Source organism: Bubalus bubalis, chromosome 19 (genome assembly GCF_019923935.1).
Source record: "Bubalus bubalis isolate 160015118507 breed Murrah chromosome 19, NDDB_SH_1, whole genome shotgun sequence".
Taxonomy (NCBI): Eukaryota; Metazoa; Chordata; class Mammalia; order Artiodactyla; family Bovidae; genus Bubalus; species Bubalus bubalis.
Genome location: NC_059175.1, coordinates 17949413 through 17963354, shown reverse-complemented (window position 1 = coordinate 17963354; position 13942 = coordinate 17949413). Strand labels below are relative to the sequence as shown.

The 13942-nt window shown below is 40.0% G+C and overlaps 1 protein-coding gene across 2 annotated transcripts in view; it reads left to right on the top strand.

Moving 5' to 3' along the window:
- The window catches only part of NDUFAF2 (NADH:ubiquinone oxidoreductase complex assembly factor 2), a 185226-nt gene extending 171966 nt beyond the window's left edge, over nucleotides 1-13260 (top strand). For both annotated transcript variants that reach the window (XM_044932577.1, XM_025270500.2), the window contains one exon: nucleotides 12947-13260. In XM_044932577.1, the coding sequence (XP_044788512.1) occupies nucleotides 12947-13195 (249 nt within the window). In that variant the 3' untranslated portion in view covers nucleotides 13196-13260. The remainder of the gene's footprint in view (nucleotides 1-12946) is intronic.
- Nucleotides 13261-13942: the final 682 nt, after the last annotated feature.

Genomic DNA, 13942 nt, shown 5'->3' with positions numbered 1-13942 from the left:
GATGTATAGAACAGTCTTTTGGACTCTGTGGGAGAGGGAGAGGGTGGGATGATTTGGGAGAATGGCATTGGAATATGTATAATATCATATATGAAACGAGTCGCCAGTCCAGGTTCGATGCACGATACTGGATGCTTGGGGCTGGTGCACTGGGACGACCCAGAGGGATGGTATGGGGAGGGAGGAGGGAGGAGGGTTCAGGATGGGGAACACATGTATACCTGTGGCAGATTCATTTTGATATATGGCAAAACCAATACAATATTGTAAAGTTTAAAAAAAAAAAAAAAGCATCAATTCTTCGGCGCTCAGCCTTCTTCACAGTCCAACTCTCACATCCATACATGACCACAGGAAAAACCATAGCCTTGACTAGACGAACCTTTGTTGGCAAAGTAATGTCTCTGCTTTTGAATATGCTATCTAGGTTGGTCATAACTTTCCTTCCAAGGAGTAAGTGTCTTTGAATTTCATGGCTGCAGTCACCATCTGCAGTGATTTTGGAGCCCAGAAAAATAAAGTCTGACACTGTTTCCACTGTTTCCCCATCTATTTCCCATGAAGTGGTGGGACCGGATGCCATGACCTTCGTTTTCTGAATGTTGAGCTTTAAGCCAACTTTTTCACTCTCCCCTTTCACTTTCATCAAGAGGCTTTTGAGTTCCTCTTCACTTTCTGCCATAAGGGTGCTGTCATCTGCATACCTGAGGTTATTGATATTTCTCCCGGCATTCTTGATTCCAGCTTGTGCTTCTTCCAGCCCAGCGTGTCTCATGATGTACTCTGCATATAAGTTAAATAAGCATGGTGACAATATACAGCCTTGACATACTCCTTTTCCTATTTGGAACCAGTCTGTTGTTCCATGTCCAGTTCTAACTGTTGCTTCCTGACCTGCATACAAATTTCTCAAGAGGTAGATCAGGTGGTCTGGTATTCCCATCTCTTTCAGAATTTTCCACCGTTTATTGTGATCCACACAGTCAAAGGCTTTGGCATAGTCAATAAAGCAGAAATAGATGCTTTTCTGGAACTCTCTTGCTTTTTCCATGATCCAGCGGATGTTGGCAATTTGATCTCTGGTTCTTCTGCCTTTTCTAAAACCAGCTTGGACATCAGGAAATTCACGGTTCACATATTGCTGAAGCCTGGCTTGGAGAATTCTGAGCATTACTTTACTAGCGTGTGAGATGAGTGTAATTGTGCGGTAGTTTGAGCATTCTTTGGCATTGCCTTTCTTTGGGATTGGAATGAAAACGGACCTTTTCCAGTCCCATGGCCACTGCTGAGTTTTCCCAATTTGCTGGCATATTGAGTGCAGCACTTTCACAGCATCATCTTTCAGGATTTGAAATAGTTCAACTGGAATTCCATCTCCTCCACTAGCTTTGTTCGTAGTGATGCTTTCTGAGGCCCACTTGACTTCACATTCCAGGATGTCTGGCTCTAGCTATACTTCTCCTATATTTACTGATAAGTGACATTTTTGCAAAGCTTGAAAAGTCCTTCTGGTGGGGATACAATGATGATAACCCTCAAAATCTATAGCAGTAGTTTCAGTTTACAATGTGATGATGCTACTCGTGGGCTCAAGTAGCTGAGAGTGGATTGACAAAGTTACAGGGCACTGAGTACCTAGCAGAGTGTCCCCAAATCTAGCATTTTTCCCTGCAATGAAGGCCTTCATTCTGATATTTCTGGCACTATTCATTCCTTTATGTGGATTCAAATTTCCATATTGTATCATTTTTCAACCTAAAGTACTTCCTTTAATGTTCTTATAATAGAGGTTTGCTTGTGACAAAAACACCCCCCCTCTTTTTTTTGGTCTGAAAATATCATCATGCCTTCATTTTTAAAGAATATTTCCACTGAATATACGTTTCTAAATGGACAGTTTTTGTTTTCTTTCAGTATATTAAAGTCATGCCATTGTTCTATATGCTTTGCATTGTTTCTGGTGAGAACTCAGTATTATTTATCTTTGTCTCATAAATGTCTTTTTGTAGATTTTAAAAGATTTTCTCTTTATCATTAGTTTTTCACAGTTTGATTTGATAAGCTTTGGTTTTATAATTTTCCTACTTGGAGTGTTTTTTAGTGTCTTGGATATGTAGATTTATATGTTTATTTACTTGATATATTTTTAGTCATTATTTTGTTTCTCCTCTCTTCTCGTTCTGTGATTCCAGTTACATGTACATAAGACTGCTTAATATTGCCCCAGAGCTCACTGAGGCTCTGGTTCAGTTTTTAACCTTTTTTCTCTCTTTTGCTTCAGTCTGTATAGTTTCCATTGTTTTCAGATTTGTTTTTCTGCAGTGTTTAATCTGCTGTTAACCATATCCATTACATTTTTTGTTTCATGTATTATTTTTCACCTCTAGAAGTTCTATTTGGTTCTTTTTAAATGTTTCTAGTTTTTTTTCTTTCTTTATGTTGCATTTTCTTTTACATCTTTGAACATATTTATAGTAGCTATGATAAAGTCCTTATCTATTAATTTCATCATTTCTATCATGTTTCTGTTAACTAGTTTTGTATTACACTTTCCTTCTTTGTGACTGGATGATAAACATTGAAACAGTACATTATTTACTGTCGGTGTTTTTTATCGTCCGTTTAAAAATGTTGAGGTTTTGTTTTTTGGTTGATTTGTTTTGGAGTATATTAATTTACATGTGAATCAGCCCAGGCTTTTAGAGGCTTTATTTTTAAGCTTTGTTCAGGTGGATCTAGAGAAGTACTATTATATGAGTTTCTGCAGTGACGGAAATGTTTTATATCTATACTTTCCAAGATACTAGCCATCAGTCACATTTGATTAGTAAACACTTGAAATGTGTCTAGTACCTTTAAGGAACTAAATTTTACATTTTATTTTAATTAATTTAAATTCTACTGTATAGGACAGTGCAAGTTTAGAGTTATCTCTGATGCTGCTGCTAAGTCACTTCAGTCGTGTCTGACTCTGTGCGACCCCATAGACGGCAGCCCACCAGGCTCCCCCGTCCCTGGGATTCTCCAGGCAAGAACGCTGGAGTGGGTTGCCTTTTCTTTATCCAATGCATGAAAGTGAAAAGTGAAAGTGAAGTCGCTCAGTCATGTCCGACTCTTAACGACCCCATGAAATGCAGCCAACCAGGCTCCTCCATCCATGGGATTTTCCAGGCAAGAGTACTGGAGTGGGGTGCCATTGCCTTCTCCGAGAGTTATCTCTCAGTTCAGTTCAGTCGCTCAGTCATGTCGGACTCTTTGCAACCCCATGAATCACAGCACGCCAGGCCTCCCTGTCCATCACCAACCCCCGGAGTTCACTCAAACTCACGTCCATCGAGTCAGTGATGCCATCCAGCCATCTCATCCTCTGTCGTCCCCTTCTCCTCCTGCCCCCAATCCCTCTCAGCATCAGAGTCTTTTCCAATGACTCAACTCTTCGCATGAGGTGGCCAAAGTACTGGAATTTCAGCTTTAGCATCATTCCTTCCAATGAACACCCAGGACTGTTTTCCTTTAGAATGGACTGGTTGGATCTCCTTGCAGTCCAAGGGACTCTCAAGAGTCTTCTCCAACACCACAGGCATCAATTCTTCGGCGCTCAGCTTTCTTCACAGTCCAACTCTCACATCCATACATGACCACTGGAAAAACCATAGCCTTGACTAGACGGACCTTTGTTGGTAAAGTAATGTCTCTGCTTTTGAATATGCTATCTAGGTTGGTCATAACTTTCCTTCCAAGAAGTAAGTGTCTTTTAATTTCATGGCTGCAATCACCATCTGCAGTGATTTTGGAGCCCCCAAAAATAAAGTCTGACACTGTTTCCACTGTTTCCCCATCTATTTGCCATGAAGTGATGGGACCAGATGTCATGATCTTAGTTTTCTGAATGTTGAGCTTTAAGCCAACTTTTTCCCTCTCCTCTTTCACTTTCATCAAGAGGCTCTTTAGTTCCTCTTCACTTTCTGCTATAAGGGTGCTGTCATCTGCATATCTGAGGTTATTGATATTTCTCCCTGCAATCTTGATTCCAGCTTGTGCTTCTTCCAGCCCAGCGTTTCTCATGATGTACTCTGCATATAAGTTAAACAAGCAGGGTGACAATATACAGCCTTGACGTACTCCTTTTCCTATTTGGAACCAGTCTGTTGTTCCATGTCCAGTTCTAACTGTTGCTTCCTGACCCGCATACAGGTTTCTCAAGAGGAAGGTCAGGTGGTCTGGTATTCCCATCTCTTTCAGAATTTTACAGTTTATTGTGATCCACACAGTCAAAGGCTTTGGCATAGTCAATAAAGCAGAAATAGATGCTTTTCTGGAACTCTCTTGCTTTTTCCATGATCCAGTGGATGTTGGCAATTTGATCTCTGGTTCCTCTGCCTTTTCTAAAACCAGCTTGAACATCTGGAAGTTCACAGTTCATGTATTGCTGAAGCCTAGCTTGGAGAATTTTGAGCATTAGTTTACTAGCGTGTGAGATGAGTGTAATTGTGTGGTAGTTTGAGCATTCTTTGGCATTGCCTTTCTTTGGGATTGGAATGAAAATGGACCTTTTCCAGGCCTGTGGCCTCTGCTGAGTTTTACAAATTTGCTGGCATACTGAGTGCAGCACATTCACAAGCATCATCTTTTAGGATCTGAAATAGCTCAACTGGAATTCCATCACCTCCACTAGCTTTGTGTGTAGTGATGCTTTCTAAGGCCCACTTGACTTCACATTCTAGGATTTGTGTGCTTATTTATCCTTACTCCTATGGAGGTATTGTTCTGAAGTCTCTATACTAAATGCCCTTCAGGTTTGGTGAGGAATCTCTGGTCCATTAGAACTTAAATATCTCCTAGTCTCATGCAAGCTACCACAGCTGTTCAGTTTACAGTTCCTCAGTAGTTATTCTTTAGCCAGAAATTCACCTTCGTGACCCTGTGGAGTCGCATCCACATGCAGATTAATACTCAGCTGAACACTCAGGGTACTCCTATGCAGGTTTCTAGAACTCTGTGTGTGTGTGTTCTGATGCTCTGCCGCACAGATTCCCGCTTCCTCAGACTCCCTACCCAACTGTCTCTATCTCTTTACCTCAGCGAGATCACCAGCCTCTGCTCGGGTTCCCTGTTCGTGTGCAGCAGCCCATGATATGCCTCCAGGCCGAAAGCTGAGGTGAAACAGGGGTCATCGCATTTGTTTCCCTTCCCTCAAGGATCACAGTAAGGCACCGGCTGCTGTTTAGTATTTGAAGAGTTTCGTGTTTTTGTCCAGTTTTCTAGTTGTTTATGGGCTTACTTTGTGGCTCAGCTGGCAAAGAATCCACCTGCAATACGGGAGTCCTGTGTTCAGTCCCTCGGTTGGGAAGATTCCCTGGAGTAGAGAAAGGCTACCGACTCCAGTATTCTGGCCTGGAGAATTCCATGGACTATACAGTCAGTGGTGTCGCAAAGAGTCAGACACAACTGAGCAGCTTCCACTCACTCCCTAGTTGTTTATGGCAGAGGAGCTAGTCTGGCACCAGTTATTCCATCTTGTGTTTTCAAGCCAGTAGACTGTGTCTTACTAATACCTTAGTTCTCAATCCGGTGGTAATGGTTGCTGGCTTTGTTGGAGACTGTAGCACATTAAATTGGAGAGTTTTTTTTTTTTATCCCGGCAAAATTATGAGTTTTGTTCATTCTTCATAAAGATAGCAGTTAATGTAGGAATTCTGCTATTTACAAAATGTTCACAACAAATAGTTACTCAATGTATGTCACAAATTAGTGGCTTAAATTTTTAAGTACTTAGAAGTATAAGTATTGAGACTTTATTTCTACCCTGAGGTGAGAAAGAAGGACAGGTGCAAGTTTGGTGTGTTTTATTTTGAATGGAACAGAATAAACACTCACTATTTTAAAGTTCACTCATACCCTCTTCTGTAGTACTGTTAACTGCCCAGTAGTAGCCAGTTATTTCCCAGTCTTTACAGTAGCCTACTGAAGAAGACACTATTGTAACCTCCATTGTACACACAAGGAAACTGAGGCACAGCGAGGCTAAGCAACGTTACCAGCGCCACACAGCTAGTAAACGGCAAAACCAATTTGTATGCAGTTAGTCTTGCTTCAGCACCCATGTTTTTAGCTGCAGATTTTCAGAAGATCAAACAATGTGAATACTATCCATATGAGTATTTGAGGTATAAATGTTTATACATACATGGTCACTGTATTCCCATTTTCAGATAAACTGCACCTGAAAAAATTAGGTGACTTTCTTTGTGTCACAGATAGTAAAAGGTAGATTTGGGATTGAAATGATGTGTGTTTGGGTAAAAGAACTGTTTATGTGAATAGTCATCAAAGTGCTGTTTTTTAAATGAAAAAGTGAAATATTGGAAACAACAATAGAGGTAGTCATTAAGTAAGTCATGGTGTAATGCAAGTGATAAAATACCATACAACTATTTTTTTTTTTAATGTTAGAGAATGTAAAAAGGTGGTGGTGGTTTAGTCACCAAGTTGCATCTGACTCTTGCGACCCAGTGGACACAATGGACCCAAGGTCCACCAGGCTCCTCTGTCCATGGGATTTCCCAGGCAAGAATTTTGGAGTGGGTTGCCATTTCCTTCTCCAGGGGATCTTCCCGACCCAGGGATCAAGCCCACGTCTCCTGCATTGCAGGCAGTCTCCTGCATCGCAGGCAATTCCTTACTGCTGAGCCACCAGGGAAGCCCATGTTAAAGGATAAATATTTGTTTTAAACATATAAACATTTACGTAAGACCTACTTACCCTTGGTTTATTCCTAAAATGCTGAAATAACCAATGTTTTTGTTGATAAACATATTGAGACTTAAGGTGACTTTGTTCCAAGGAAATAATTTAAGAGGAAAAACTTTGTTTTGTAGTAATTTCTGCTGTAAAATCAGCTTTGTTTAAAAATTACTTCTGTTTATCTTCAAGTCTACAAATTCCTGTTTTTTCTACCTAACTATTTTCATTTTATCTACTCCAAATATTTACAAAACTAGATTTCCCCTCATAAATGATTTATGTTCAGTTTAATTCTTCTGGAAGCTGTTGGCAGGGGTCTGGTAACCATTAGTTTTAAAAAAAAAGACAAAAATTATTTTCTAGGGAAAAACTATGGTTTCCATGTTTTTCAACTTTAAAATCTTTAATCTTCATGTTAAAATAATTAACATGTACAGATTGGCTTTTTATTTGCCTCAGTAGGTGCCATAAGACACTACTTGGCAGAGTATGGTGAGTAAAGAGGCAGAAAAAAGCGAAGGCAGAAAAAAAGAGCAGCCCTCTGCCCTTGGTTGCCTTTTATTCAGAAGGCATAGGCTTGCACCAGCTGTAAGACTACAGCAGTCGAGCGGAAATCCATAAAGGTGTTACGACTGTCCCTCTTACACCAAAGCAAAGCAAGCTGCGTACCAGCTTCTCAGTAGGTTTGGCTACCTGTGGTGGTTGCTAGTGCAAATTTAGCGCAGTCCTGACCCTTTCATTCTGCCCAGGAGAAAGAGCTTTCATACTGACATGTCACTTCATAGAGGGTCTTGCAGAGTCTGGAGATGAAGTGGAGATGGCCTCAGACTGAAAAAGGAGTTCCTTCTACTTCCATTATTTCCAGTATCATATTGATGGACTTCCTTTGTGGCAAGTGGTCACCTGGCCTGAGAATTCTAAAGGATATATATATATAAAAGGAAAGACCTGGCTATTCTCACTCTCAGTCATAGCAGCTATCTCTAAACTCTTAGTTACTATGGTTGTTAAACTACTCATACAGAATTGATCTGTGTTATGGAAATTACAGGAATATTTATAAATATTCCTTCCCTCACATGTTTGCTTTGAGGGAGAATTTCATTAGATGCATCCTTCTTTGTGTCTAGAAGTTTGAGTTTTTAGTGATAGTTATAATCTCTCTAAATCTTTACCTAGAAGTTCAGACCATTATTTTAAATATGATTTTAAATATCAGTGTTTACCTCGTTGAAGAACTATTTTTTGCTTGAAATTCATGTTAGAAACAGACAGATTTCATCATGCTTTTAAATACCCTGATATGTGATTTTTAAAAATCTTGATATTAAAAAATAACTTGGGAGAACTTGTTTTTGACAATGTTGTCAGATATTAATTACATTAACATATTATAAATAACATACATATTCTTCAAGAAATATCGGATGTTTTTGTGATCTTAAAGAAAAAGCAGAAAATACAGATAAGCAAAAATTACTATTTTTTTTTTTTTACTATTTCACCTGTTTTTAAGATGCTTATCTTTTCAAATTTTGACATCTCTGAAATCAGAATGTGAAGTTTGATTGCCTTTTTTAGTGGTACGTATCAGTGATGCATCTTAAATTTGATGGTCTTATTTTCAGTAAAATACAATTACAGATTCATTGTTGTTTGGGGGTATGTGCTGTGTAGCTCAGTCATGTCCAACTCTTTGCAGTCCCATGACTGTAGCCCACCAGGCTCCCCTGTCCATGACATTCTCCAAGCAAGAATTCTGGAGTGGGTTGCCATTTCCTTCTCCAGTTTGGGGGCATCAGTTCAGTCAGTTCAGTCGCTCAGTCTTGTCTAACTTTTGTGACCCCATGAATCCCAGCACAGCAGGCCTCCCTGTCCATCACCAACTCCCAGAGTTTACTCAAACTCATGTGCATTGAGTCGGTGATGCCATCCAGCCATCTCATCCTCTGTTGTCCCCTTCTCCTCCTGCCCCCAATCGCTCCCAGCATCAGAGTCTTTTTCCAATGACTCAACTCTTCGCATGAGGTGGCCAAAGTATTGGAGTTTCAGCTTTAGCATTAGTCCTTCCCATTAATATTCAGGACTGATTTCCTTTAGAATGGATTGGATCTCCTTGCAGTCCAAGGGACTCTCAAGAGTCTTCTCCAACACCACAGTTCAAAAGTATCAATTCTTTGGTGCTCAGCTTTCTTCACAGTCCAACTCTCACATCCATACATGACCACTGGAAAAACCATAGCCTTGACTAGACGGACCTTTGTTGGCAAAGTAACGTCTCTGCTTTTGAATATGCTATCTAGGTTGGTCATAACTTTCCTTCCAAGGAGTAAGCGTCTTTTAATTTCATGGCTGCAAGCACCATCTGCAGTGATTTTGTAGCCCCAAAAAATAGTCTGACACTGTTTCCACTGTTTCCCCATCTATTTCCCATGAAGTGGTGGGACCAGATGCCATGACCTTCGTTTTCTGAATGTTGAGCTTTAAGCCAACTTTTTCACTCTCCACTTTCACTTTCATCAAAGGGCTTTTGAGTTCCTCTTCACTTTCTGCCATAAGGGTGGTGTCATCTGCATATCTGAGGTTATTGATATTTCTCCCGGCAATCTTGATTCCAGTTTGTGTTTCTTCCAGTCCAGCATTTCTCATGATGTACTCTGCATATCAGTTAAATAAACAGGGTGACAATATACAGCCTTGACGAACTCCTTTTCCTATTTGGAACCAGTCTGTTGTTCCATGTCCAGTTCTAACTGTTGCTTCCTGACCTGCATACAAATTTCTCAAGAGGCAGACCAGGTGGTCTGGTATTCCCATGTCTTGAAGAATTTTCCACCGTTTATTGTGATCCACACAGTCAAAGGCTTTGGCACAGTCAATAAAGCAAAAATAGATGTTTTTCTGGAACTCTCTTGCTTTTTCTATGATCCAGCGGATGTTGGCAATTTGATCTCTGGTTCCTCTGCCTTTTCTAAAGCCAGCTTGAACATCAGGAAGTTCACGGTTCACGTATTGCTGAAGCCTGGCTTGGAGAATTTTGAGCATTACTTTACTAGCATGTGAGATGAGTGCAATTGTGCAGTAGTTTGAGCATTCTTTGGCATTGCCTTTCTTTGGAATTGGAATGAAAACGGACCTTTTCCAGTCCTGTGCCCACTGCTGAGTTTTCCAAATTGGCTGACATATTGAGTGCAGCACTGGAGAAGGTCAGTTTTCATTCCAATGCCAAAGAATGCTCAAACTACCGCACAATTGCACTCATCTCACATGCTAGTAAAGTAATGCTCAAAATTCTCCAAGCCAGGCTTTAGCAATATGTTAACCTTGAACTTCCTGATGTTCAAGCTGGTTTTAGAAAAGGCAGAGGAAAAAAAAAAAAAGAAAAGGCAGAGGAACCAGAGATCAAATTGCCAACATCCGCTGGATCATAGAAAAAGCAAGAGAGTTCCAGAAAAACATCTATTTCTGCTTTATTTCTGTGCCAAAGCCTTTGACTGTGTGGATCACAATAAACGGTGGAAAATTCTGAGAGACATGGGAATACCAGACCACCTGGTCTGCCTCTTGAGAAATTTGTATGCAGGTCAGGAAGCAACAGTTAGAACTGGACATGGAACAACAGACTGGTTCCAAATAGGAAAAGGAGTTCGTCAAGGCTGTATATTGTCACCCTGTTTATTTAACTGATATGCAGAGTACATCATGAGAAATGCTGGACTGGAAGAAACACAAACTGGAATCAAGATTGCCGGGAGAAATATCAATAACCTCAGATATGCAGATGACACCACCCTTATGGCAGAAAGTGAAGAGGAACTCAAAAGCCCTTTGATGAAAGTGAAAGTGGAGAGTGAAAAAGTTGGCTTAAAGCTCAACATTCAGAAAACGAAGGTCATGGCATCTGGTCCCACCACTTCATGGGAAATAGATGGGGAAACAGTGGAAATAGTGTCAGACTTTATTTTTCTGGGCTCCAAAATCACTACAGATGGTGACTGCAGCCATGAAATTAAAAGACGCTTACTCCTTGGAAGGAAAGTTATGACCAACCTAGATAGCATATTCAAAAGCAGAGACATTACTTTGCCAACAAAGGTTCATCTAGTCAAGGCTATGGTTTTTCCAGTGGTCATGTATGGATGTGAGAGTTGGACTGTGAAGAAGGCTGAGTGCCAAAGAATTGATACTTTTGAACTGTGGTGTTGGAGAAGACTCTTGAGAGTCCCTTGGACTGCAAGGAGATCCAACCAGTCCATTCTGAAGGAGATCAGCCCTGGGATTTCTTTGGAAGGAATGATGCTAAAGCTGAAACTCCAGTACTTTGGCCACCTCATGTGAAGAGTTGAGTCATTGGAAAAGACTCTGATGCTGGGAGGGATTGGGGGCAGGAGGAGAAGGGGATGACAGAGTATGAGATGGCTGGATGGCATCACTGACTCGATGGACGTGAGTCTGGGTGAACTCCAGGAGTTGGTGAAGACAGGGAGGCCTGGCGTGCTGCGATTCATGGGGTCGCAAAGAGTCGGACACGACTGAGCAACTAATCTGATCTGATTGAGTGCAGCACTTTCACAGCATCATCTTTCAGGATTTGAAATAGCTCAAGTGGAATTCCATCACCTCCACTAGCTTTGTTCATAGTGAGCTTTCTAAGGCCCACTTGACTTCACATTCCTAGGTGAGTGATAACACCATCGTGATTATCTGGGTCATGAAGATCTTTTTTGTACAGTTCTTCTGTGTATTCTTGCCACCTCTTCTTAATATCTTCTGCTTCTGTTAGGTCCGTACCATTTCTGCCCTTTATAGAGCCCGTCTTTGCATGAAATGTTCCCTTGGTATCTCTAATTTCTTGAAGAGATCTCTAGTCTTTCCCATTTTGTTGTTTTCCTCTATTTCTTTGCACTGATCGCTGAGGAAGGCTTTCTTATCCTTGCTATTCTTTGAAATTCTGCATTCAGATGCTTATATCTTTCCTTTTCTCTTTTGCTTCTAGCTTCTCTTCTTTTCACAGCTATTTGTAAGACCTCCTCAGACAGCCATTTTGCTTTTTTGCATTTCGTTTTCTTGGGGATGGTCTTGATCCCTGTATCCTGTACAATGTCACAAACCTCATTCCATAGTTCATCAGGCACTCTATCTATCAGATCTAGGCCCTTAAATCTATTTCTCACTTCCACTGTATAATCAGAAGGGATTTGATTTAGGTCATACCTCAATGGTCTAGTGGTTTTCCCTACTTTCTTCAATTTAAGTCTGAATTTGGCAATAAGGAGTTCATGATCTGAGCCACAGTCAGCTTCTGGTCTTATTTTTGCTGACTGTATAGAGCTTCTCCATCTTTGGCTGCAAAGAATATAATCAATCTGATTTCAGTGTTGACCATCTGGCGATGTCCATGTGTAGAGTCTTCTCTTGTGTTGTTGGAAGAGGGTGTTTGCTATGACCAGTGCATTCTCTTGGCAAAACTCTATTAGCCTTTGCCCTGCTTCATAGATCCTTACAGATAGAATAGCAAATCTGAGTGATAGAGCTGCATCACACAAATTGCTTGCACTTACTGGAGGAAGCATTTCCAATACCAGAGTGCCTTTGTGGAACTGGTGTCTAAGGCATGCTGAACTCTGATTCTGTGTCTGTCCTCCTCCTCACTGCCATACCACTCTGGTGGAAGAAGGAAAATTGATGGGTCTTGGTCCTGGCATGCATTAAGTCCCACAGAGAAAAGACTGGCAGGAGCACCTCTCAGAGGCCTTCTCACCGTCACTTCATATCCGGTAGAAGTACACACCACTGATTAGTCTCTGAGGCAGTAAATAGCTGTTATATTTGGAAAAGCTTTTGATGAGAGTGACTTTTATGCTCTTGTGTAATATTTCATATCTAGATGTACTAATATTTCATGTTAAGTGGTTTGTTTCACTTCCTGGGAAGTAAGTATCTCTATTTCGTGTTCCCGCCCTTCTTTTTATTATTGTATACCAGGACATAGCTGTTTAATTCAAAATAACATCAATATATAATCAGATAGCTTTTTCAGAGTTACCCTGTATGTATCTATATATTATGTAAATGCAAAGCAAGAATCATGTCTATATGTACTTTATTTTTTACCAGCTATTTTATTTTTATAAAACCTGTAGTTTGGGTTTTCTTCTAACTAGAAATTTAATGATTTATTCCATTTATATATGCATGCAGGAAATTATGAAGAATGAAAAATGCAGAGAAGAAATTCAAATGAAAAGCCAAGATTTTTATGAAAAAGAAAAGCTTCTTCAGGAGGGGAGCAACAAGGAACTTCCTCCACCAGTTCAAACTCAGATTAAAGGGCATGCCTCTGCTCCATACTTTGGAAAAGACGAACCCTCAGTGACTCCCACCAGCACTGGCAAAACCTTTCAGCCAGGATCCTGGATGCCGCAAGATGACAAGGGCCACAGTCAATGAATGTACTGTGGTAAAGTTTTATTTATATGTATGTGACTATTTTAACGAATAAAAGTAAAAAGTTACTTTGTGCTTTCCATCTCTACTCTAGTTCTCTTTTCCATTAAGCTTAAGATCTTGCTTTCACTGTTGTGTAAGTATGAGATTATCAACCATCAAAACCTAACTTCTTGTAGACTTAAATCCTTCACTTGGTTTATTCAATCATCATTCCGTTTATGAATTTGCTTAGTTTTTTCCTCTTTTATTTGCTTCCATATATCTTGGTAGAAATGGTAAGGGTAAATAAATATTGAGCTCAGAAGACTGCTATTTCTAAAGACTCTAAAGGACTAATTTCTATAATTCTAAAGGATCTATAGAAATTAGAGAATATGGAAATTCTCTGTTTATGAATTGTCTTAGATTTTTCCCTCTTTGGATTGCTCCCATATATATAAGTAGAAACGGTAAGGGTAAATAATATTGAGCTTAGAAGTAAAGACTGCTATTTCTATAGATTCTAAAGGACTATAATTTCTATAGATTCTAAAGGTCTAATCAAAGACATGAACTTGGATGAGGCATGTGGAGGCCAAGAAAATTTACTTGATAAATGAAAAAAAAAAAAACTATCTTGATGAGTAGATGGGACCAAAGCTAGTTTATGGTGGGATTGAGGTTGGTGTTTTAAAGAAAGGTATTTGGACCAGTAGAAGTAAAGAATCTATCACAATAGTCTGAAAGGATGGTAAACAAAGAAATGGT